Genomic DNA, 26415 nt, shown 5'->3' with positions numbered 1-26415 from the left:
TAATGTATCAACATTTATTTGCCAATAAAATATTGCAACTTTTATTTAAAACAAAATGCAAATTGGCAAAAATCTTTGTGGAACAACAGGCAGAGGCACCTCCTCCAAAGGCCCTTATTTACATCAAGTTAACACTGTTTGCAGTTCACAGTCAGGCAATAGTGAAAATTTAAATTAGAAAAAACCAAATATATTACAACAAATAAAAAACAACAACTGACAACACTAGTAGTGTGGTTTTGCATGTGATCAGCATATTTTCAGTTTTATCAAATTTTCTCCTCAGTGACTTCAACTATTAATTCAACTAACAGAGTGCTGGGTTGATTAGAATCCTTAACTATCTTGCCTTATCCCTCCCCTCCAACCATGGGAGCCTACCCCTTGCACCACACATGCTTGGGCCCTTTTTTCTTAGGCAACTGCAGAGAAATCAGGTGTTCCTAATAAGAAAGCTTTCCGGAATATGGAAAAGGCCACATTTTCATCTCATGAGCATTACTTCAACTAGATGCGCAGAGCCAGTTGCATACAGTACCAAGTTGTGAACTGGTGGCAGAAAGTCACTCAACACTTCAGTCATCTTGGGTTTTTTCTAAGTCTGTGTTTTGAATGTGTTTGGTGTGCCTCATGTGAAGCAACAGGAACAGGCAACTGCTAGTTGTTCAGGGCCTCTGTGCTCCCAAGTAGAGCCATTTGGGATATATTTGGTCAGTTTGAGTACTGCGCTTAGGGCAGCTTATTTTATTCTGCAAAATCAAGTGGTAAGGCATTTCCTGGACTGCACCACTGTGACCATAGGGAAGGGAAATGCATATTGTTTCATAAAATAAGAAAAAGAAAAATGGCATGGCAGGAAGGCTAGGCTGAACCCATTTCTCCAAAATGATAGTTTTGGAAGTTTAGAGAGTTTTTAGGGCAAGATTCCTACACAAATGCTGAAGTGATACAGTATGGGAGAAGCTTTACCATTAGATTCTACTATGTGTGTGAAATGGTCCAAGTTACTGTAGCAATAACTTGCTTTTTCACATTAGCTGAAAGGGTTAAGTGTATAATTAAGGCCTTTTTTGTGTTTGCCAAATACTGTACGCAACGATAATTGTGATAAAGAGAGCAAGGATTTAAATGCCACCGATGCCACTGTTCTGTCCGCCTTAGAGACTGCACAAAACCTCTGCTTTCCAGGCAATTAGCTGTTTGGAATGCCTTCCAAGCTTAGTGTTTTGACAATCTACTTCAGTCGGTTTTAGAAATCTCTGAACTCAACGGTCATGAAACAGTCCACAGGAAGAGTGCCTATGTCCTAACATGCTGGTGCACATGGAAACCTTCTTAGAGAACATGTACAGTATCTACAATCTTGCTATAAGACCACCAACATCAGGGAAAGTATTCCTGCAAACTCCAGTCCTTAGTATGCAAAGAGGAAGATAGTCCTCCCTATTCTACAAGTCCACAGGCTTAAGAATCTTCCCTTTTCAGCTGAGGCCTCGTGGATTCTTTTAGATGTCTGCTTCTCACACCAGCCCTTTTTTTTTCATAATACAAACTTGCATTATGTTTGGTGGGTACAGGAAGTTTGATTTACAGATCAAAGCTCAGTGCCACATTTTTTTAAAAAAAATGCAAGCATGTTGGCGTAGCAGTCCCCCCGGTTACTGTCAACGAAAGTGCAGCAAAGTCTATTTTAAACAGGACACAAATTGTGCAACTAGGTACTGAGACTGATTCACTTCTTACATTTCCGAAGGCATCTGGCCATAGGGATCATGTAAGAAAAGATGATTAAAAAACAAACCTGTGTGGATACTATGATTACCAATTTCTTCCCTACAAGCACAAACTCCAGAGTCATTAGGGAAGCTATCCAAGTGCACAAGGCATTATGCTGCAGTTACAGTGATCAGGAACACAGTATTCTCACAAGAGGGATCCCAGAAATTTATTTCCTCTTCTTTGCTCCCATGTGCAGACGGGACCAGAGAATGGGTCATTATTTTCTTTCTTCTACAAGGCCTTCACATGTCTTTATGGGTGTTACTCTCATTCGTGACGTATGCAAAATCTTGCTTTCCCACCTGCCCTCACAGTCCCTCAGTATTTGAATAATTAGATTATAACGCATCCAACTACGAAGACTGCAACTGGAACACAATCAACAGCCAACACAAAGTTCAAGCAAGTGGGGAAAGAAGATACCATTATCTTCTGAAAAGGGCATGAGCGAAAAGGCTGGAAGTTAAGTTGCATCTTTTTCTACACTGAATAATCCATAGCAGAACAATTCAGAGGGATTCAACACCAGCAGGTAAGGCCCCCAAAATGTTTGTGGCTGGAAGATAAATAACTGTAGTAGATAATCCCAGGGTCATTTCAGGGGAGTTTAGTTCTGGAAAACTGAAATAGCAATCTAACAGGTGAAATGTTTTCACTCAAAATAGACAACAGCCACTGAGCAACAAGAGCTCTGAGTGCAGATTGGCATAGATATACCATCCTGTCCCTCACAATCCTGCAGCAGCAAGACTGACAAGGAAGGAAGGGAAAAGTGTAATATCAAGGATTGAGGATTTTAAAAAACAAACCCCAAAATATGGTTAAAGTTTGAGTCTCTGTGTTATTGTATACAGATGAACTAGCATATTCTTAAGCACTATGGATAACATCCAACTGTGTCCATCAACAAGTGCAACTGACTTCTACTTGTGCCACATGACTTCCCCTTCCTCTCCTCCCACATCCCCCAAACATGCTCCAGAGAATCCTTCAGCCCTCCAAAGCAGATCTTCGGGGAGGGGGGAGGGCAAGCAGGAAGGATGAAAGAAAGGGGAAGTTCATTTGTGAGACACTAGTCATCACTCATATCTTTGGCAGGGCAGCTATTAAAAGAGGGTTCTGGTCTCCTCTTGTTTTGCTGAAGAACAGCCTCCCCTAGCCTGCTGCCCTCCAGATATTTTAGACTAAAACTATGATCATCCTCAGCCAGTATGCATCAGGTTGGGGAAACCTGCTATAGAACCTCTCAAGGAAGCTCAAAGATGACAATTTCTAACCTTATGCAAAAGCATAAAAGTTCCTCTGTTCTTTTGAGTATTGGTGCTCAAGAGGTTCAGTCCAATCCAAAATATATTTCTTTCAAAGTTGCCTTACTTCAGAAGAAACCTGAAACAGGGAACATAATGCTGCTCTTTGGGGAAAAAAAGCTTATGTAGGGCCAAGATATAAAATATGCTGAAATTATGGCTGCATAGTCTTACTCAGACTTCTGCACTGGACCTGCACACAGCATTACCTATAAGTAGCAGAAGGGGGTGCTGCAGCAGTGCTTGTACTCTCTAGTAACTGCTTAGCACAGAGCAACTATGGTTATGCAGGGCAGTTCAGGTCCATCCCTCCAAAAATTTAGGCTTGTCTATGCAGAAGTTAAACAATATCTAGAATAAAATTGTGCTAAGTTTAAAATGGTCTATGTCTATATTGTCCCTACTTTAATGTGCACAGATGGCTGGAATCCAGGCTACACATTACTCACCATTGGAAAAGCTACCATTTAAGACAGGCTGTGACTGTTAAGAGTTGTGAAGCTCCTCAAGAGAGACAGGCTAGTGCAGTGTTTTCTCCAAGAATTTTAACGGGGAAGATTAAATGTTCAAGGGGATGAGAGTGAAGGATCTCTAGGTTGGAGAGGCCCGTGCTGGAGTTCCTACATAGGAAACACATGGTGGGTCACAAGTAATGACTATGCTGGCCCCCTTTCAGCGTTTCTCCATAGTCCAGTGGCTTTTTTCAAAAAGGCTTTGCTACTTTGCTGAACATTTTGGTTTTCCCATAATGTCCCTGACTTTGATGCAGAATGGGGGACATTGCGAGGAAACCATACTGGTAGGATGGAGACAATGATACTTTCGGCTGCGTCGTTGCCATAGGCAGCAAGAATACATCAAAAGAATCTTGGTGCAGGTGAAGACTACTGATAGTTGTGCCTGTGCCACTGCTACAGGTGACAGTAAAAAGGAAAAACAGTCTCTGGGCCTCTGTGGAAGGCCGGAGAAAGGGGACAAGAGCAGGCATAAGCAGTGGGGCCCCTGGGGTGCTGGCATCCCTAGCCAGTTCTGGCGAGACTCTGCACTCTGAGAACAGAGACAAATTGGAATGGGGTCAGAGGATGCCAATGAAGATAGTCAGGGACATGGAAAAGAAGTTCAGTGAAGAAAGGCTGAAGGAACTGAGTATGTTTAGACTAACCCAGAAGGCAGCTAAAGTGGAATATGATATCACTCTGCAAATACCTAAAGGGCCATCACACAGAAGAAGGCAAAGACTTGTTGTCTGTTGCCCAAGAGGGCACGGCTTAAGTTATAGGAAGGCAGACTTTGGCTGAATATTAGGAGAAACACCATAGTAATAAGAGTAGGTTATCAGTTGAACTAGTTACCTATGGGGATGCTAGGCTCTCAATCGCTGGAGGTTTTCAAGAAGCTGGACAGTCATTACGTTGGGGTGCTCTAGCCTTAGACTTCCTGCATTAAGCAGGAGGTTGGACCAGATGGCAACATAGTCTCCTCCAACTCCTATGATGCTATAAACCACTGGTCACCTTTGTCCTTTGGCTGCTTATCTCTACTTAGTGGCTAGTTTCTGCTATTCTTCCCCTCCAACTCTTAGGGGAAATATGCCATTAAGAAGAGATATAAGCAGAGAACTAGTAGAGGGAGAAACACGGATACTGGTCTCTGCTTCCCTGTGCATTTGCCTAAAATCCCCATCAATTTTCTCTGCCTGAGCCTGGGGAATCCTTCAGTATTCTCAACAAATCAAAACCTGCTTTATATTTGATTGTTCTCCATTTGCCTACTTTTGATTCACTCAGTCTGGACTGAGAAGCAAACTGGTCCCCTTCACTTTTCCATAACGATGCACCCACTGGAGAAGCAAGAACAATTTCGCAGAGTTAATGTCATTCTAGTTCTCAAATAAGCACTAGGAGAAGTTGCTTTTTATAAAGATAAAGCCCCAAGAGTGGCAAATTCATACCTTTCTACCATCACCAGGATTCAATATAAAAACAAGCAGCACAGCATTACAATTTTAAGTATCAACATTTTAAAAGTAAAATGGCCAAGTTTTAAAAAGATTAAGGTGCACAGCAAATCAGACCCTGAATGTTTTTAGACCAATGCTGTGAACAAAGCAGGAGAAGGTACTGACAAATGTGCAGGAACAAGAGTGTGGAATTCTCTAGCATAGGGTGGAAAGGCCATTCAAGTCCCAGCCAAGAACTACATCCCTCCCACTCTCCCCGTAGTATATCTTTGGAGCACACGTAAGTGCTGAATTTATTTGCTGGATTTCTGTGAACAGGAATTCTCCCCATGCCTAAGAAATATACTTACCAGGGCAAATTCAATTTCTCTCAACCCTTCAGTATGGTAACTTCAGCACTGATAGAATTATAGCTGTGTAGAAGAAGGATTTCTATACACTATAGCACAGCCTTTCCCAACCAGTGTGCCTCCAGATGTTATTGGACCACAATTCCCATCTTTCCTGACCATTGGCAATGCTGGCTGAGGCTGATGGGAGTTGTGGTTCAACAACATCTGGAGGCACACTGGTTGGGAAAGGCTGCACAGCAGGTAAGAGTGTGGTTTCATGTTCTTGAGCTTGTTAAAGAGATGTCTCATGAACAGCAGCATACTGTAGACCTTACCTATATTACATAAGTAAAAATCAACAGGTAGATAACATCTGCGTATTATCTAGACAATCTGGGAATTTCCTGGGGGAGAGAGAAGAATAGATGAAGACAGAATGAGCAACCATGGCTCACATTATGTGGCAACAACTGTCTGCACGACGGAGTGGGCATCCCCCAACCCCACCATACAAGTTGTGTCATACTATTCCAGGCAATACATATGGATGTCCAATTATTTCTGCTCAAAAAGGGAAAAAGTGGGCATCCGCAGCATGTGATGTTATCTGCAGGATGCAAAAAGGGGGTCATGCAAACACCCCCACCATGTGAAGATTCACTGTGCTGGTCTAAACTGAGCCCCAAACATGCTCGAATCTATCAACACTTAAGTGTGTGATAGGCAAGTGGGGACCATTCTTCCTTTAGCCTTCTCCCAGACACTGACATCAATTTCACCCTCCCCCCTCCAGTGATGCTACACATCGAGGGCATTTCTAGGAAAACCAAATAGTATCTTGAAATGCTGAACAGGACAAACGTTCTAGATGTGAATATGAACAGTACAGTAATTCATCTCATGAGGTACTCCCAAGAGCCCATTTGTAATCCTAGCAGTAGATATTATGGCCTCAGGTTTCTGGTTCCCTCAAAAAGTAGCTGGATTAGGGTCAGCATAATAAAAAAAGGAATGTAGAGAGCAACAGCAGCATTCTGCAGTGCCTTTAATCCAGGGTGGCCCCTCAAAGTTTATCAAAGGAGAAAAAACAGACATAACAGCTTTTGGACACACACTGGTAAATTTGTGCTACAGCCGAAACGCCTCCAATGAGTGCCAGGTTAGATACCCATGCTACACTACCAAGTGGTGATGACAGCCAGTTTGAGAGAGAGAGAGAGAGAGAGAGAGAGAGTCTGTGTGTGAGAGAGAGACATCCAGTAGCAAGTCTGCCCAATCATCACTCAAGAAGCTGTGAAGGACTGGATGTGTAGATGGTAAAACATATGAAAAGGATGACAAAAAAATAGGATGTGTTTCAATATTGTTTTTTGCCATTCTTATTACAGCAGCACAATGTACTGTGGAAGTTAAGCCAGGTGAACTAATCCACCACTTCCAGCAGCTCCAAAGACCTTCCCCCAAAATAAATTCTCTCCTTCTTGGGAAGGTCAGTCAACTCCAGCGGAGCCTCTGAACCTTTCTATCACAAGCTCAGAAGGTCCAAACATGCAGTAGTGCAGAAAGGGAAGCCCCACTCCCATAATTCTGGTCATCTGAACAACACAGTGGAGAACAGCAGGCTCTTCCCAAAACAAAGGCTCTCTTGTTGACTCTCCTACTTTCTGGAAGTGGAATGAGAGCAGAAGTCCCACTTTTTGCATAAGTGTTTTCTGGCTAGGGAAAGTTGACATTTTCCCTTCCTCACCTGCAAATCGTCTGACCCGCATGAAGCTTGGCTTCCCCCTTATCTGTCCCATGTACTGAGATGAACCTGTAAACATGAGAGCTCAATGATTTGAGGTACTTCACATAAAACTCACTCAAGTATCAGTCTTTCCTTTCAAAAGCATCGTGATAGGGGAAAACATCAGAAGGAGTCATCTTGACCCTTCTCCCTCCACTTGGTATACATTTTTTTCCTCCTAACCAGATGATTTGACAGTAGCTACCTCTGGACAACATCACTGATTTCTTGAACACAAGACAATAAGTTATTAAGTACAGGATTTGCTCCGGGCACACTAGCAGCTGTTGAGGACACCTGCAGCTCCTGCAGGCTGAGTTCCAGTTTGCTCACAGCTTCCCGAAAGGCAAACTTGTTGCGTGTTTGGGGAATGCAGTCCACATAGCCTGAACAGTAATCCAACAGCTGGTGCCCTGTGTCCACCAGTTGGCTGTTTGTGGTGGGTTCTGCAATGGCACTCGAAAGGAGGTCTGCACACTCCAGCAGAGCCTCTTTGCTGATTTTGTCTGCAGAGATTCTCTCAGTCATCTGTTTGGTCTTTCTCAGTCCTACTTTGGCTCCTGCTGTACCATTTGCCATTTTGGCAGGCGAGGTGGAAGACAATGACAGAGGCACTTGAGGTGGAGGCATGATGGGCCTTCCAGCTTTTCCACCGACAGATGCTGCTGCTGCCTTTTTGCTGCCCTCGCTGGCTTCTTGTCCAGGCTGTACCAACATCCCATTATTAAACTCATCTGTTGTATCTGAGGAAGGAGGCTGTTGTAGGAACTTCATGACAGGTGGTGGAGGTGGGGCACACTTTGGTTTTATCCGCCTGGGCCTGTCCCTGTCGCTGGAAGCAGTGACCTGATGCTCAGACAAGAGCTTGAACCGATTCCCCTGAGAGTCTGTACCAATGAGCTGCACTTCTGCTGGGGTATGTTTCAGACTGGGCGAGATGAGGACGGGCACTTTGTGGTTATGAGTGGTAGGAAGTAGTGCTGCAGCCTTGGGTGGAGAAGGCCAGCCTGACTTCTCTTCACCTTCTACTGACCCTTGCCGCGTCCCGCTGTTCTTCTCTTTGCTCTTCAGGCTTGCTGTAGCCATTGGCCCCTGAGTGTCCTGTTCTGAAACAGCTGCATCCACTGATGGGGTCCTGAGGGGAACAGCTGTAGCACCTCTTGGCAGAAGTTTGGCTTTTGGTCTGTCTCTGGTCAAAGTAGGGACTTCTTCACATCTTTTAGGGACTAGGTCGTTGGACTTGCTAGTGTTCTCCTCTGGCTGAGAGGAAGTAGACACTGTCCTTTCCAGCTGGACTTTCGACCTATGGCAATTTCGGGGAAGTGTCATCGCCATTCTTTCCTGCTCAGGAAGGCCTGAGGACATGGAAGATGTTGAGTTGGACCGGGGGAAGGGCTTTGACGCTTCTTCCCCAGTGGGCCTCCCAGCTCGTAACCCCAGAGTCTTTTTAATCAGGCGTGGGGTAAAGAACCCTGTGATGCCGGACCATCCACTACCGGTGCTTGTGCTTCCCCCACTGCTAGTGCTGCCACTGCCACCACCGTCGTCACCATAGAAATTTCGCTGTGTGAAGCCCCCAATATAGCACTTGGATGAGCAAAGGTTCCCATCCTGCTGGGAGGGGGTGAAAGAAAACCCATCAATATGCTGTAGAGAACCAACTGTTGAAAAGTTACCCGTCAACTCATATTTCTTGTGAGGTTGATTTTCCATCTCGCGGAAGGAGCTGCTGCGCTTTGGAGGCGTAGGGGCATTTTTCTTCTTCATGAAAGAGCTAAAGAATCCCCCTTTCCTGTCTCTGGTAAAGGTTGTCTCTCTGGTGTCTTCTAACAGGCCACTGGGTGACTTGTCTCTTTGCTTGCGAGGTAGTGCTGGGGATCCACTGGTCTGCTGTGTGCTTCTGATAAAACCTAGAGAAAGGGAGAGAGAACACACACTTTCCACCGTGTTGCCAGGTATTTATGAAGCCTGGAATTGTGACTGTACAAGGCTATGCCTGCAATATGTCTACCCTTTGTGGTCTTCTTGCTCATAGTTGCTTACTAGTTGCACCTAGACATGATTAGGATCTCCCAAAGTTTTCAAAATGTTATTAACAGCTGCAGCCCCCGGAATCAGATCACAGCACAGGGGCAGGATTATTTGCCCCCTCTCTCATGCCACCTTCTCAATTAAAACCATGTCCACAAGTTTTTCCCTCAGGGGGAGGGGGAAACTTATGAACATCCGTAAGATGTCTGTAACTTGTACTCCCTGAGACATTTAGTAGCTTGGGGAGCTGCATTGGTGGCTCCATCTGTCTGCTGCACAGCAGCTTCATCCCTTGCAACGGCATCCAAGACTGCAAGGGAAAAAAATCATTTGGAATGTGGGTGGGGAACCTGAGGCTCTCCAGATGTTGCTGGATTGTAACTTCCACAATCTCTGACCATCAGCATGCTGGTTGAGGCATACAGGAGCTGGAGTTTATCAACATCTGGAGAGCCACAGGTTCCCTATCTCTGAGATTCAGTGACACTAGCAAGATATTAAATTTACTTTGTTCCCAGTCAATCCCATTGAGGTATATGGAACAGAATCAGACCCTTTGTGAATAGTTCTTCCTTCAATTCCATTTCTCAGGTCAACATCCCTCAACACTGGATGTACTGATATATATTCCTTTCACCCATTTGTGGTGGACTCCATAAATAAGAGAACTTTTGCTACATATACATTTATGCTGTTTAAAACCCTCACATTTAGCTACAGAACTATAACCAACTATGAGCTCAATTGCAGTTCTTAGCTCTCCTTAAGTTTTCTTTGACCAGATACAAGTTTGTTTTCTTCTTCCACAAAGGCAAAGAGAGAACTGACCCCAAGAAGAAGAATGTGGTATCCCCAGCCCAGGGCCAGTCCTTTCTTTGAGACACTGCCCTACAGGAGCCAGGGTCTGGACACTGGGAGAACTCATTTACGAAGTTGCAGAACTCAAAGCCTCACACTTTTGCTTACCACACGTACCTGGTGCAGAGCTGGAAGCAGAATGCTCTACAACCTCCTGGGCTCCTTCAATATTCTCTTTGTTTTCTGCCTGTTTTTTCAAGGTCCTGGTCTTGGAAGGAAGCATGGGTAATCGAGGCAAATATGGAACTATGGATGATGAGGATGCTGTCCTTCCAAGTTCTTCTGCCACTTCTGTAAGAAACGTCAGGGTAATAGTTGGAACAGAGAGCAGCAAGGGAAGAGGAAAGGAGATCTGGGTGCTAACAAGAGGCACTGGATAAGGGAAAAAGAAACATCACTGAAAGATTCTATGAAGTTATCAAATTCAAGTACACAGAGGATCAGTTTTAAGGGTCCCAAAATGCAACAGAAACTGTTGTAGGAAACAAGAGCTAAGTTGCCATCCAGAAGCAAACAGCTCCTATTACTTAAATTATGTATCTTGCCTGATACGTAGAAATCAGAGCGGAGAATGAAGAGAAGATGTAAGCAGCAGTGGAAAGTAATGTGGTCCACAATGGTTTCTAAGTATTGTACAAAGCAGGTAGGGCAAGGAGAGACATGTATGTTCTCTCTGGATTGATGCATGATCTGTCCACAGAAGGGAAAACATGCATCTTGTCTCAGGGATATGTGCTTCCTCCTGCCTAGGTCTGCACAAGACTCAGAAGGGAAGAAGCAGTCAGGGTAACCTTAAGCTTCCTCCCATGGTTGTTTCTGTGTTTTCTACAAAACTACCATCAGCTCACCCAGAGTGTTGGCCAGGCCTGCTCAACCTCATAATTGTTTTGAATGAACTCAGTGCATGTGCTGCAGGGGAAGACTGCAAGGGGCTATTCAATAATGTACCGTATATTCCGGCGTATAAGATGACTGGGCGTATAAGACGACCCCCAACTTTTCCAGTTAAAATATAGAGTTTGGGATATACTCGCCGTATAAGACTACCCCTGCTTATGACATGCAGGTACTTAGCAGGAAAACTGTCACTTATAAACTTATAAATATTAATATTTGGATTGTCCAGTTGTTTTGTTTTTGTGCCTAGGAATTACCACCAAAAACTGGGGAAAGATGTGAGAAATCTTTTTTTTAAAAGCAACATTAAATGCCTAGACTCTAGTTTCCAACACTATGGAGTATTTATTGATTAAGAGAATTTATATCCTGCCCTTTTGCTGTTAAAAACAGAGCTCAGCACAGCTTACAAATATAGTAAAAACAATAAAAATACACAATCAGAGAAAAACAAGCCAAAATGTTAGGAAAAGGAGTCTTTCACACCACATGCTCAGTTCTAAATACTGTTGCAGCAAGTTTTACAAGTTCCTCCAGTATTCCACTGGTGCAGGCACTCAGACATTCAAAGTACTGTATGTTTCTTAGGTTTTATAAAAGCAGAGCTTTGCTTAACTCAAAATTTCTTCTCCCTTTGATAACCACATCTACACAGGTTCCACCTCCATACTCAAAATGAAACTGAGCCTGGAAGTGTGCAACAACCCCACACATACCTTGCTAATTAGATTACCAATGCCAGGATGTCTGTCTTATCGACTACTCTCCTGCTCCCCCCCCCCGGGCATCATGAAAGACCCAGTCCTGGGCTCAGAAAGAAAATAAATATCTGGTCCTCTTCAAAGTATTGATAAGCCTCTTGTTTTAACTGAAATAATAATTATAAATTCTTGTTCTTATCACTAATGGGAGTTAATTATCTTGCATATGCTGCTGTTGCTTCTGAGGTTAAAGATAAGTGAAATGCAAATAGGAAAAAAAAATACAGAAGGCAGTAACACTTTCCTAAATGTAATACCATACCAACCACAACAAGATTCCTATAAGGCAAAAAACTAAGCATCTCACAACCAGTCAGGATTCCTAACCAAAAACCAAAAATATGATAAATGAAGAAATATTTATATAAGCATAACTATCAAATATATTTATTATTTACACAAACTGTAAAGATATTTATAGTGCAATCCTAAATTTATTTATTCAGAAGCAAGTCCCAGCGTATTCAATGGGGCTTACTCAAACAGGGACAGAAATGCAACCTCAAGTGATAAGCAACTTCATTCACACAACCCAAAATTCCGAATCATGCCACTTTACACTGTTTTGCAACTGTTTATACTTGTTTTTATGGTTATTGGATTTTAAATGGCTTTATTTCTTGTTGTGAGCTGCCTTGGTTTCCAACCCTACCTCACAGGGGTGTTGGAAAGACTCCATACACACACGCACACACTGCAGATGTATAAATACATACAGCCCGTATAATAGTTTATTGTCAAACCAATTGGTCATTGCAGAAAAATCAGTATTAGTTTTTTAAAAATCAGCATTAGTTTCCTACAGAATAAAAACTGCAATACCTAAGTAAGCCCTGCCTACTTGCTTTAAAATAGGACTGGGGGGGGGCAGAAAGAGAACACAAACACAATTCTTTTTTACATTCACTCCAAAGTCCCATTGATTTTCAGCACATTCATAATCATGTCTACTCAAAAGTAATTCCTACTGAATTCAATAGGATTTACTCTGGACATATGGGATTAGCACTGTTTTTACCCCCAAAAGCAACTATTGGGAAGGTTTTCAAAACACTGCCCAGGATCTGACTCCTACACACAACAGGGGGAAAAACTGAAATGTATATACCTACCCAATTTATGAGATTTTCAGATAAACAGGAGGGGAAACCACCATTTTCTGGCCTCGCAATGAAGTTTTGCAGACACTGCCACCAAACAAACACTTCACTGATTGGCTGAAATCCTGAACGGGCGGGGTTAAAGCTACGAAGTGCTATACAGTAGTTTAAAAAAAGATTTAACCGGGGGGGGGGGGGCTGACGTTTTTATATATATCTCGAGAACCGCACCACCTAGAAACTTAATTTTTTTTTTAAATGAAAGCTGAGAATCCGGGCCACCTAAGGGGCTAGACGGGCGCCGGGTGGCATGCTTAGAATCCGGGTAAAACCCGGCTATCCGGGCAATATGGCAACCCTAATAAGACGACACCCGGCGTATAAGACGACCCCCGACTTTGGAGAAGATTTTCCAGGGTTAAAAAGTCGTCTTATACGCCGGAATATACGGTACATGGAGTTTGGAGAAGCTCTACAATTCCCTCCATTTCCAAAGTTCAGAAGTAAGTGTGGATCCTTATGTAGTCAAATGGCATCATGGGGGATTGGAACTGAGAAGTTTGCAGAAGTAGAAAAATCTTATTTAAAACCCTAAAGAAGAAAGAACCCCCCCAAACAAGTATACATTAATGGTGAAAACTGCATTTCCTCCTGCAGGAAACCTTTTCTTCTTGAAGAGTTGCCCTGTACCTGCCAAGTGCCTGTATCTAATAGCAATTTCAGCAGCAGGAGATTGAAAATCAGTGCTACAGCTCTGATTCAGTTTTGGCTCCCTGCCCCCTGACTGCTCTCAAGCAAAGAAAAATACATTGAGAGATCTTATCACATATCTCCCACACCATATCTAATTTGACAAACTGGAGCTGCTTGCAACTACCGGCTAAATGTTTAAATGTATTTCTGCAAACATGAATACTAGAAAGATGATTTTAAAAAGAAAAGCTAGGTTGAAGCCATCAGGAAGAGCACAATCCAGAAGAAACAGGAAAAAAGCCTAGTTGTGCACAACTCCCCTCCCACTACCGAACCCGAACCCCAAGATTCTTTAGTTTGGACAGCAGATTTAACCATAAACCATAGTTTAGTGTTACAAGGATGAGCTGATGTGTGCTTCCCTCTCCTTTGCATTTGAGGAAAGAACGTTGAAAAGCTTCCATTTGTGGTGATGAATAAACCACAGTTTCTATATTATCAGTCCAAATACAGAAAATTACCTTGTTCAAATCATAGTTAAATCAAACCAGCATCAGACAGTGGTTTAATATCCTGGTTTAAGAAATAACTGATTTGAATACACCAAGTTCTCACATTCATAGAATAGTAGAGTTGGAAGAGGCCTATAAGGCCATCAAGTCCAATCCCCTGCTCACTGTAGGAATCCAACTTAAAGCATTCATTTGTAACATGGTGTGTTAACAAATGTGGACAGATGCTTTAAAGTTTCTTCCCTTACATACAAAAAAGGGGAGACAGAAGTGTGAGCCTGAGGCTTGCATCTGCTTATCCTTACAATGCTAAACAACTTAAGAGTTAGGTCTGAACCAAGCTGAAGTCTAAAATGTCCATTTTCCAGCAGGTCAATCTGACGAAAGGCACCAAAAAGTTTTCAACTGCTAGAAAGATGAGGAAAAAACCCAGTATATTTCATTAGAAGTGTTTTAGATGTAAATATTTATAGAACGTTGAAAAGAAAGAAGGGTTCTCACCTTCAGAGATGCTGGAATCATGGAACATAGTTTCAAAGGCTTGGTGAGTCTCAGCAAATGAAGGTCTGTCTAGGGGATTCCATTTCCAGCCTGCAGCGTGATAGAAACAGAAGATAGTTCTGGGTCTGAACAACATGGCAAGCAAAAGCAGAAGTAAAAGCCTCCAAATTCCTCTCTCCTGACCATATGGGAGGAGCACATGATCCTAAGGTTCACTGCGGTGCTCTTCTGCTCATTCATGTTGCAGTAAATGGTTTAGCATGACATGCAAACACGGCCACTGTCAATAAATATAATTAGTTTCTACTGAATTCCAGTAGGTGGGGAACCCTCCTCCATAACACACTATTCATTCATAACATCTTTGTCAACTGCCTTCCGAATTTAAAAAGTCCAAATTCTTTAGCTTTGTTTTGTATGAGGGTATTCCTATGCCCTGGTCATTTTAGTTACTTGTTTCTGTATCTCCTAATTCTCTGGCTTTTGAGAAAGAGCAACCAAAACAGTATCCAATACTGCCATAACAAATACTGACATAATGGCATTAACAACCGCTGCAGCCCCCTGAATGCTTTACTAAGGTCCTAACATTATTATTATAACATGCTCTATGTGGGGCTATCCTCAAAAAGTGTGTGAAAATTTAAACTGGTACAAAACACTTCCAATGGACTTTTGCCTGGAGCAGGGTAGCTTGAAGGTATCACCCCAATGCTAATTCATTTCTAGTGAAAATTTAAGGTGCTGCCTTTAGAGCTCTAAACTGTTTGGGATCTGGGTAGCTGAAGTAACAGCAGATAAAAAAAGGGAGTATAACCCCAATGCAAAAACCGGAAGAGAAAATAAAACAAACTCGGCCCATGCCAAAGACTTCTCTTTAAAAAGCCAGGTCTCAACTTAGCATGTAAAAATATTCAGTGATGGGCTGGGAGGACATTCCACAGGATTGATACCACAATAAAAAAAAGTCCAGCTCTTATAGATACCTGCTATATTTCAGATGGCAAAGGAATCTGGATGAACACATGGAAAAAGGCAGTCCTTCAGGTTTCTTTTGAAGAAAAGGGTATATTATGCAATAAATATTATACTTGCCATTTGCAATCCCTTCCTAATAATTTCAAACACTGAGTAAGTTGTTTGCACTGCTGGGACACACAGAGCTGATGTTCTCACCGTCCTTTCCACTATGACCAACATTGTCTATTTATTTTTAAAAAAATCTATCCTGCCCTTCGTTGGTACTAATCCCAGGGCAGGTCACATCATATACAAAACAACACAAAACTAGAGCAGATAACAATACAACAACGAAAATGCCATTATAAAAAATCCTGGTATGTGTCTGTATAGTCACACAGTCAGCATATATGTGCAGCTAGAATTTATTTTTGGCCAGGGCTAATGGGAGATGGAATCCATCCTCATCTAGAGGATGATATATCTGAGAAGGCTGTTCTATAGAATTGTAGAATAGTAGAGTTGAAAGGGGCCTATAAGGCTATCCAGGCCAACCCCCTGCTCAATGCAGGAATCCAAATTAAAGCACACCCGACAGGCGGCTATCCATACAGGATAATACAGGAGTTCATCACAGAACTTTACTATCCTAAGTTTGGTGTCATCTGCAAGTGTGGCTCTCTCTTAACCTCTGGATTTAAATCTAGTATTGGTCTGACGAACGTCTCTAACTTCTTCCATTACAAAAACTGGATTGTAAATGTTAAAAATATCAACAACTACCTTGAATTCAACATTTCTTGGCAAAGGAACAAAACTTGGTTGAAATGAGCTCCAACTTCCCTATGAATTACTTGATTTAAAGCCATAATCATATCAGCATTAAACAGCCTCTCCATTTGCTTCTAAAATGTTGTCTCTTGTTCAGGAAATGATACCAGACACAACACTGTACCTTATTACACACAGTACACGAAAAAGGCAAGTAACTGGTGTCTCAGAATTTAGAGCAGTTGCCAGAATCCTAGAATTCTGCAAGCTGGATAATACACAGAAGTCTGCATGCTCAGTTGCAAAAACATTTTGGTTGCTGTTTGTGTTTATTTTAGGAAAGTTAAGAAGAATATTGTGGACTGTCTGATTTTTGGTAATTCCTCCCACCCCAGTCCAGCCTTTGCTGTTCAGGAGGGTCTCCCAATCCTCCAGAGAGGTTTTTGGGAGGGCTCAGGGGGCTGTAGGGAAGAGGCAAGAGCAGGAATGTCTCCTTACATAGCTTTTCGGTCAAGCAACTTTGGATCCAGGCCTATATTTTTGACAGAAAAATTATTTCCAGCAGTTTCCCTGTGTCACCATGAAGTCAAGAAATCAACAACATTACTCTGGATTCCATTTTATGCAACGCTGAAGCTGTTATATTAAGAGATATGTGGATTTCCACAAACCCCTAAGCAGAAGTCTGTGTCTTTGGACCAGTTTCTTGCTTCTGTTATTTTTTTTTTAAAGAAGATGTCAGCTGGTAACAACTCTCTGGAAACTGTTTTGCGGACAAGAAATTGGTTGCATGCCAACAGGCTTATACTGCCAGTACTACTTGCATACTACCAGTTTGATATGTTAAGCTAGCAGGACCTCTGGCTCCTATAGCATGTTCTCACATCATCTCCAATCTGCAATTTGTTTCTAAAAGTAAAGATAAGAACACAATACTCACATGCCCTCATGAGTTCATAGACTTTTGGGGGGCAACCTTCAGGTTGTTCCATCCGGTAGCCTTTCTCCAGTAAATCATAAACCTGAGAGAGGTCAATGCCAGGATAAGGTGACATCCCATAAGTGGCAATCTCCCACAATAATACTCCAAAGGCTGCAAGTTAAACAAGGTCATTTTTATTCTTTATTAAATCTATATCCCGCTCTTCCTTCCAGTAGGAGCCTAGGGTGGCCAACAAAACAATAAAAGCACTGTAAAACAACTTAAAAACAAAATACTTTAAAACATATGAAAACAAAACATCTTTAAAAACATCTTTTTAAAACATCTTAAAAAACAATTCCAACACAGATACAGACTGGGATAAGGCCTCTACTTAAAAGGCTAGTTGAAAGAGGAAGGTTTTCAGTAGGCACCGAAAAGATGGTATCTGCAGGAGGCCCTCACCTGCAGAGCACAGAGCTGGAGAAGGCTTTGTACACCAAAACCAGAACCTTGAACTTGGCCTGATAGCTAGTGGGCAGCCAGTGCAATTCCTTGAGCAACCGGGTAATATGCTCATGATACCCTGTCCCAGTGAGCAGTTGCACCGACGCATTTTGCTTCAGCTGCAGTTTCAGGACCAACCTCAAGGGCAACCCTACATAGAGCACATTATAGTAATCCAGCCTGGAGATTACTAGTGCATGATCAACAGCAGGACTCCTAGCTACTGAGGTCACCTGGGCCTCTAGCAATAAAGATGGATCCAGGAGCACCCCCAGACTATGAATCTGTTCTTTCAGGGAGGGTACAACCCCATCCAAAGCAGGCAACTGACCAATTATCTGAACTCGGGAACCACCAACCCACAGCGCCTCCATCTTGTTAGGATTCAGACACAGTTTACTGGCTCTCGTCCAGCCCACCATCGAGTCCAGGCACTGGTCCAGGTCTTGCACGGCCTCTCCTGATTCAGATGTTACAGAGAAATAGAGCTGGGTATCATCAGTGTACTGCTGACACTTTGCCCCAAATCTCCTGATCCTTCTTCATTTACACATCACAATTTCCTAAACTGTGGCTAGAGATAGCCTCTTTTTGAAGGGACTTTGCTCCCGCATGGGCTGTGTATTTAAAGGCAATCTTTAACTACAGGAGGGCCCCGCTTGTCAGTGTTCCACTAATACAGCGGCGCCAGTGAGGCGATCAGCTGTAGCACGGGGAGCTCCAACCACCGCACTCCAGCTGACAGGGATCAGCTGTAGCGTGCGGGCCCCCCAAGCTACAGCTAATCGTGTACTCCAGCTGATCAGCTGTAGAGCACAACCAGCTTTAGCGCAGAGAACTCACGCGCTCCACCTGATCACTGTCAGCTGGAGCACGGCGGTTGGAGCTCCCCGCACTACAGCTGATTGCGCGATCAGCCATAGGGCGTGGAGCTCCCACACTACAGTTGAGTAGGGCCCCACTTTCTGGCAGTTTTCGCTTTTCGGCGGGGGCCTGGAACAGAACCTGCCGTATGAGTGGGGCCCTACTGTACTAGTTGTAAAGTGGAGGGAAATTAGGTGCTGGAGAAAGTAGGTGAGATTTGGGATGTTGTTGTTTTAGATGTGGCAATCTAACTCAACTGTAACATATGTTCTTAAGCTACTTGCTAACAGACAGAAAGGCAAAATTCAGGCCATACAGCAGGGACAGCCAAGTGGTTACAAAGTAATTTTATCTAGCCCCTGGTGGCCAGATCAAGATATGGTAGAAAGCTTGCCCACTCATAAGGAAAAAAAACTGTTTATGGTTTTTAAGAGATAAGAGACTTTAAAGTTACATTGCTCTTTGGAATGTATATAGATCCATCTACCTCTGGGAGCATGTGCTCCATAAATACAGTACGGCCCTGCCTGTCGGTGCCCCGCTTTTCGGCATTCTGCTCCCCACGCTCCAGCTGATCATGCGCTCCAGCTGACAGGGATCAGCTGGTGTGCACAAGCTCCCCACACGCCAGCTGATCAGCTGTAGCGCGCGATCAGCTGTAGTGCAGGGAGCTCATGCACTCCAGCTGATCCCTGTTAGCTGCAGTGTGGGGAGCTTGCATGCTCCAGCTGATGCTGCACAGAGAGCTCCAGCACTACAGCTGAGTAGGGCCCCACTTTCCGGTGGTTTTCGCTTTTCGGCGAGGGCCTGGAACGGAACCTGCCGCATGAGTGGGGCCCTACTGTATAAAGTTTTTTATTTTAGGTGGTGTGAACACTACTCTACAACCTGAACTACCTAAATGAAGGTAGTCAGTTTCAGGCAAAATACATTTCTAGGCTCTGAAGCACCATCTGCAGACTAGAGCCGATCTTAAGAATATAGAAGTTGACTAACCCTGCCTTATAGCCCAGATTTTAATGCATTACAGGGACTCTACACATAAAAAGAATTTTCTCCCTTCTTACCCCAAACATCTGATTTGATTGAGAATGTGTTGTAGGCCAGACTCTCAGGTGCAGTCCATTTGATAGGAAACTTTGCTCCCGCATGGGCTGTGTAAGTATCTCCAGTCATCAATCTACTTAATCCAAAGTCAGCCACTTTCACCACATGATTTTCTCCAACCAGGCAATTGCGAGCTGCTAGATCCCTGTGTATACAAAGACACTGCAGAATTATGGCCTCTGGTGCCATCAAGTTTCACCCTAAACTCTTCAACACTAATTAAGTACATATGATTTTCTGAAATTGGAGGTAGAAAGCAGCAGCATGGGGGAGCTTGCAAAGCATAGGGTTGGCAATGAGCAACAAGTTTTGACAGGTGGGCAGGGCAACCCACCTGTCAATCATGTAATAACAATGATATCACATAGTTGAAAGATGGGTTGCCCATAAACCTGCAGGGTGGGGCCAAATAAAGATCTGGTCCCCCAGGGCCAAAAAGGCTCTCCACCTCTGCTCTAAACCACAGTGAAAAAGCTGTACTATTTGTAACAAAGCTTTATGCTTGTGCCAAGATACGACATTGCCACCTTTCACACTGAATGCTTTTTAACTAAGTACACTGTAATCATGAAAACAGACCTACAATAAAGATAATGAAGTTTATCAGCTTCTAGTTACCACTAAATAGCCAGTGAGTCTTCACTGAGCACAGTAAATTATTTATTTATAAAAGTAATTCTATACCACCATATCATAAAATATCTGGTCGGTTTACAATGTTAAAACATAAAACAGCATTTAAAAAATTAAAATTAAAATACAGATAATCATTCAGGTGACTGGCTAATCAAAATAAAAGCTGCAAAGGCCTCTCAGCATAAAAAGGTCGTCAAGAGACACATGTAAGTCAAAAGTGAGGATGCCTGCTGAATCTCTACTGTTCCAAAGCATGAGACCAGCGACATTAAATGCCTGACTGCTGGTTGAGACCAGTCAGGCATCTGTAACATGGGGATAACTAACAGAGCTCCTCCGGATGATCTGAGTGATAGAGCTGGGAAATAAGGGCTCGGGCAATCCTTAATGTGTCCTGGATCCAAATTGTTCAGGGCTTTGTATATCAAGACAAGAACTTTGAACTTGGCTCAGTAGGATATAGGCAGCCACTGTTGATGTTTAATCAGAGGTGTCACATGCTGTTGGCCTCCAATCAGCAGTCTAGCTGCTGCATTCTGCACCATCTGGAGCTTCTGGACAAAATATTTTTACTATGCTATTACTGAGTAATCATCTTATGTGATTCTTTGAAATGCAAACCAGAAAACTGGCAAATATAAAGTTACTTGCATACTATTTCATGCTGGTCTAAAGAGACTTAGCTTCCAAAATTCATGCCTCTTGAACATGCCACACAGGGCAGCAATTTTGATGAGACAAAAGTCTACTGCAACAGAAGCATATATCCATTAACAAAGGCCCTTTCAGAATACAAAATGTAATCACTCTTCTCCTCTGCAGAACTTATGAAACTCTTAACATTGCCAAGCAAGTAGAGCTGAGATACAGCTGTCTGGGCAAAAGCATGTGCAAATCAATTCATGCGGAGGCAAAACACGGTGGCAGGGTCATAAGTTATTCTGCACTAAAATACATCATGAATGCGATGCCAAGGAAATTTGAGTTATAGACTCAGTGTAAGTCAGGTATAGTAGATCTCCTTGATTTTACTATAGAGCCCTGACCAACTAAGATTTTCTTTTCCATACAAGGACTTAGGTGACAGAAGATAAATGAGGAGGAAAATGGGACATGGAGAATCTTGACAGGGATGAAGGAACATAGTGATCACAGTGGGCACTGGAGAGACAGGGAGCTCTGGAGGATAAAAAGGTAAAAGGTTTTTCTCCACAACTTGAAGTGTTCTCTTGACTTTTCTGAGCCTTCAAATATTTAATAGAGATATTTAATTTCTTTCTCAGAAGAAACTGGCTATCTTTCCCCTCACATGAAAGCTAAGAGCTCAGGATTGTTTAGAAACCTGAACAATATATTCAGTTTTGTCTAGAAAAAATAGCTGCCACAAAGTTATTAAGTTAAGGAGGCAACACATGAAGAACTTGCAATAGCTTTCCTTAAACCCATAATCAGATCCATTCAGTTTTCAGAAACAGTCACCCTCCAAGGTAGTACACCCGTACCCACATTCTTACCCCCCTTTTACAGAAGTCAGTATTCTGCTGACCTGTGGATGAAATTCTTCTTCTCCAGGTACTCCATGGCAGAGGATATCTGGGTAGCCATATACAGCAGGACAACAGCAGTCACCTCCTCTCGATTGCACTCCCGCAGGTAATCCAACAGGTTCCCATAGGGCATATATTCAGTCACTATATAAAACGGGGGTTCCAGAGTACACACACCTAGCAGCAGGATGGCAGAGTCTGGTAAGATTTATCTCTTATTATTTATTTATTTATTTTGCCGATTTGTAACCCGCTTTCGTTCACTGAATTCAAAGCAGCGAACAACAGTATAGTCTCATACAATATAAATAAACTCATAAAATCAGTTAACATATCCATTAAAAATCAATTAAAGATTAACATTAGATGAAACAGTACCGTTTACATATTAAAAGCTTGGCGAAATAAAAAGGTTTTAACATGTCAACGAAAATCTAAGAGGGAATTTGAAAGCCGTATCTCCAGTGGAAGAGTATTCCACATACTAGGGGCCACCACTGAAAAAGCTCTATTCCTAGTGCCCGATTGACAGATGGTAAAAGCTGAAGGAATAGTCAAAGTACATTCAACAATGGATCTCAGTGGACGATGGGATGTGTATTCACAAATGCGATTAGATAAGTAAAGTGGCGCCAAGTTATGTAAAGCTTTAAAAGTTAGGACCAACAGCTTAAATTGATGACGAAACATAATAGGAAGCCAGTGCAGATGATATAAGAGTGGTGTGGTGTGCACTCGAGGGCCAGCTCTTTGCACCAGCTTAAGCGGCCGGAGGGTTCTAACCGGAAGACCGACATAGAGGGAATTACAATAATCCAGTCGTGATGTTACAAGGGCTTGCGTTACTTTCCGTAAATCGGATAATCCCAGGAAAGGACGGCGTTGGCTAACTAATTTTAATTGTGCAAAAGCGCTTCGTGAGACTGCTGCAACCTGAGGTTCCAGGGTCAGGGCTGAGTTTAAAATAATGCCTAAACTACGGACTTGCGTCTTCAGGGGAAGTAAGATCCCATCTAATGTGGGAAGGTTTTTATTTTCCTGAGGAGAGTCTCGTCCGATTAGAAGAACCTCTGTTTTATCTGGATTAAGTTTTCATTTGTTACTGTTCATCCAATTCTGCACTGCTGCCAAGCATTGGCTCAGAGGATGAACCGCCCCTTTGGCGTCTGGTGGAAATGAGCAGTAGAGTTGCGTATCATCTGCATATTGATGGTAAGAAATCCCAGATTTACGAATAATACGACCTAAAGGTTTTATATATATATTGAACAACATTGGGGAGAGAACAGAGCCCTGGGGGACACCGTATCGCAATGGCCAGGGCTCTGAAAGAAAATCCCCAAGAGCAACTCTCTGGAATCTACCTTCAAGGAAGGAGCGGAGCCATTGTATTACAGTGCCTCGTAGCCCCATCTCAGAAAGGCGATTCAAAAGGATGTCATGGTCAATAGTATCGAATGCGGCCGATAAATCCAATAGGACTAGTAAGGTCACATTGCCTCTATCTAGTTCAAGCCGTAAATCATCGACTAGCGCCACTAAGGCTGTTTCTGTCCCATGATTTGGTCTAAAGCCTGATTGAAAGGTGTCATAATGGGCATTGGTGTCTATGAAACTTTGTAGCTGTGCTGCCACAACTCGTTTGATGACTTTACTTAGGAACGGTAGATTGGATACAGGGCGGAAGCTATCACAGAGAGTGGCATTAAGTGATGGTTTTTTAAGTAAAGGTGTTATAATTGCTTGTTTCAGATATTCGGGTAAATGGCCTTGTTGGAGTGATGAGTTAACTATCACACATAGCCAATTTGCCAGTTCAACTCTAGATGTTTTTATGAGCCAGGAAGGACATGGGTCGAATAGACACGTCGTGGGGTTCATTCCATTGAGGAATTTAGGGATATCCTCTGGTTGGATCGGTTGAAAGGTTGTATAAAGAGAAGGATAAGCCGTATCAAACATAGGATCACTGGGGCCTATTACTTTATTAGCGTCCAATGAGAGACGGATCTGATTAACCTTGCTCTCAAAAAATATGGCGAATTCTTGACAACGAGCCTGTGAGGGAACTATACCAGAGTCAGGCTGTGTCGGATGGAGTAAGCCATTAACTATCTTATAGAGCTCTTTTGAATGATTTCCGGCTGAAGTGATAGCCGCTGAATAAAAAGATTTTTGGGTGGCATGTCTTGCAGAGGAATAAGTTTTTGCCGATTTCTTAGCATCAGCCCGATCCAAAAGACTCCTGGTCTTTCGCCATCGGCGTTCTAAACGGCGATAGGAACGTTTCATTATTAACAGTTCTTCTGAAAACCAGGGAGCTGGTTTCGGTCTTACCATTTTTAGTGGACGAAGGGGAGCCATTGAGTCTATCGTTTCTGTCATGATGGAATTCCAAGTGTTAATCAAAGTGTCAATTGGTTCTCCCATGTGCGGGCAGGGGTGATCTTTAAGTTTTTGTATGAATATATTAGGATCCAACAATCTTTTCGGGCGATATAGCTTTGTAGATCTTCTAATGCTGGTAGACAAGGAGGTTACTAGTAATCTGAAACTGAGCAAATGATGATCCGACCATAGTAATGGTGTAATGGCAATATTGTCTATTTTCCACTCATTGATGTCTGAGTCCGATTGAAAAATGAGATCTAAAGTGTGGCCCGCACTATGGGTGGGGGCCGCAATTAATTGTTGGAGCCCCAGAGTAGACATCATGAGTAGAAAATTTCGTGCTGGACTTGAAGAAATTGATTCTGCATGAATGTTGAAATCTCCCAGTACTAAAAGGATTATTGTAGGTACACTCCTCTAATGCAATCATAGCAGAGTCCCCAAAATGCTGAAATAGCAGATATTAAGTGAGGAAAATGTTCACATTTCCAAGATGAGAGGCCTACATGTTTCCTATTTTCACAGTGACACAGGGAAGGATTTCCATACAACAGCATTTGCATAAGAAGCACAACGTCAGAACAGCCAAGGAACTAAAAAGAAACATTATTAATGTGGTGCTAAGCTTGACAGAGTGGACAAACATGGATAATTTGTCCAGAATCAAAAACCTCCACAAGGAACAGATATTATGCTATTCAGCGACTATGAAGCACTTCCAGTTCAGAACTGGGACCACAGTGAAAGGGGGGAAAAGCGTCCTGTTTTCCTTCCATTGCAGGAATATTCCTACCAATTTTATCCACAAAAACCTCTGCCACAACTGGTTGCAATAAGGATATTTCCAATACTATCTACTAAATCACACACAGCACTGAATCACAAAATGTTCTACTGCTAGTGGGATAAAACATATATCCAACTCAAAAAACTAGTTAAAATTCATAGCAATTAAGGACCTAGATGAAGATAAACACTGGGGACGTAACTGAACTAATTCCTGTGGTAGGTAATATGCAGAACTAGTTACCACATTCACTCTAACAGTGAAAAATCTGAACTTGAGGCAGACTGGGAAAAGATCCAATAAACACATAGGTCAACAACAGAGCACATGCTCCAAATTCAATCCCTTGCACAGCCTTTCCCAACCAGTGTGCCTCCAGATGTTGTTGGACCACAACTCCCATCAGCCTCAGCCAGCATTGCCAATGGTCAGGAAGATGGGAGTTGTGGTCCAACAACATCCGGAGGCACACTGGTTGGGAAAGGCTGCCCTAGCATCTTGAGTTATATAGAGGACTGGGAAAGACCTTTGCCCAGGACCCTGGAGATCCACAGTGAGTCAGAAGAGACAACAGTGGGCTAGGTGAACTATGGATCCAACTTTAAGCCAGTTTTCATCATTCATAAGACTTTAGTTGTCTAAACTTCTGCCATGTGACATCGATTTACTATGACACTCACCCTGCAAGAAACTACACACAACTACATGGTATTACTGTCTGGGCAGAGATTATCACTAGCTGTCTGAGATCATAAAAACATCGCTATAATTTAGCCCCAGTTCTCCTTCTTTAAGTGAGAACTATAATGACCTCTCTTGCAATTTTATAGTAAACAAGGAAGTAAAGCACTTTGTACAATTATACAAACCATTAAAAAACTCAGTCCTAGAATAGATTGTTGTTTCTCAGTGGAGACAAAATTCCTTTGCCCAGAAGCAGAATGTGACACACAAGCCCTGTCATTACCATCTGTTTCATAACTGGTGCAGTATTGATTGAAATCTCTGAAGTGCTTTGCATTCCCAACATTTTTGCATTTTGCCTTACTATAGCAGTGCAACTCCCACACATGGTGACAGTCATCAATATACACTAATAAAGGTGCAGAACTTAATGGTCAAAACCTGGGCTCCTACTAGGAGGAAGAGCGGGATATAAATATGATGATGGTGATGGTGATGATGATGATGATAATAATAATAATAATAATAATACACAGATAATGATTCAGATTAACGTAGGACCAATTGCTACACTATGCATGACAAAAAACAGAAACAGAACCAACACAAAAGTTTGTGTGGGGGAAACAACCAAGCTGCCAATCCCATTTCACTTCTCTCTTATTTCAATAGGTGATTCCATTTCCCCTGAAACAGCCTAATTCAGTAATTAAATGCCTATT

General features: G+C 42.6%; 1 protein-coding gene across 1 annotated transcript in view; it reads right to left on the bottom strand.

Annotated features, from left to right (window-relative positions):
* Positions 1 to 26415, bottom strand: part of ABL2 (ABL proto-oncogene 2, non-receptor tyrosine kinase) — a 71299-nt gene continuing 44884 nt past the window's right edge. Inside the window, exons 6-11 of the mRNA XM_061634222.1 lie at positions 21831 to 22008; positions 19609 to 19793; positions 17189 to 17341; positions 14518 to 14607; positions 10171 to 10344; positions 1 to 9074 (exon numbers count right to left, since the gene is read on the bottom strand). Coding sequence (XP_061490206.1) covers positions 7366 to 9074; positions 10171 to 10344; positions 14518 to 14607; positions 17189 to 17341; positions 19609 to 19793; positions 21831 to 22008 — 2489 coding nt within the window. The 3' untranslated portion in view covers positions 1 to 7365. The remainder of the gene's footprint in view (positions 9075 to 10170; positions 10345 to 14517; positions 14608 to 17188; positions 17342 to 19608; positions 19794 to 21830; positions 22009 to 26415) is intronic.

The sequence above is a fragment of the Rhineura floridana genome, chromosome 6 (genome assembly GCF_030035675.1).
Source record: "Rhineura floridana isolate rRhiFlo1 chromosome 6, rRhiFlo1.hap2, whole genome shotgun sequence".
NCBI lineage: Eukaryota > Metazoa > Chordata > Lepidosauria > Squamata > Rhineuridae > Rhineura > Rhineura floridana.
Note: the sequence above shows the minus strand (reverse complement) of the source record. Positions and strands in the feature narration are given on the sequence as shown.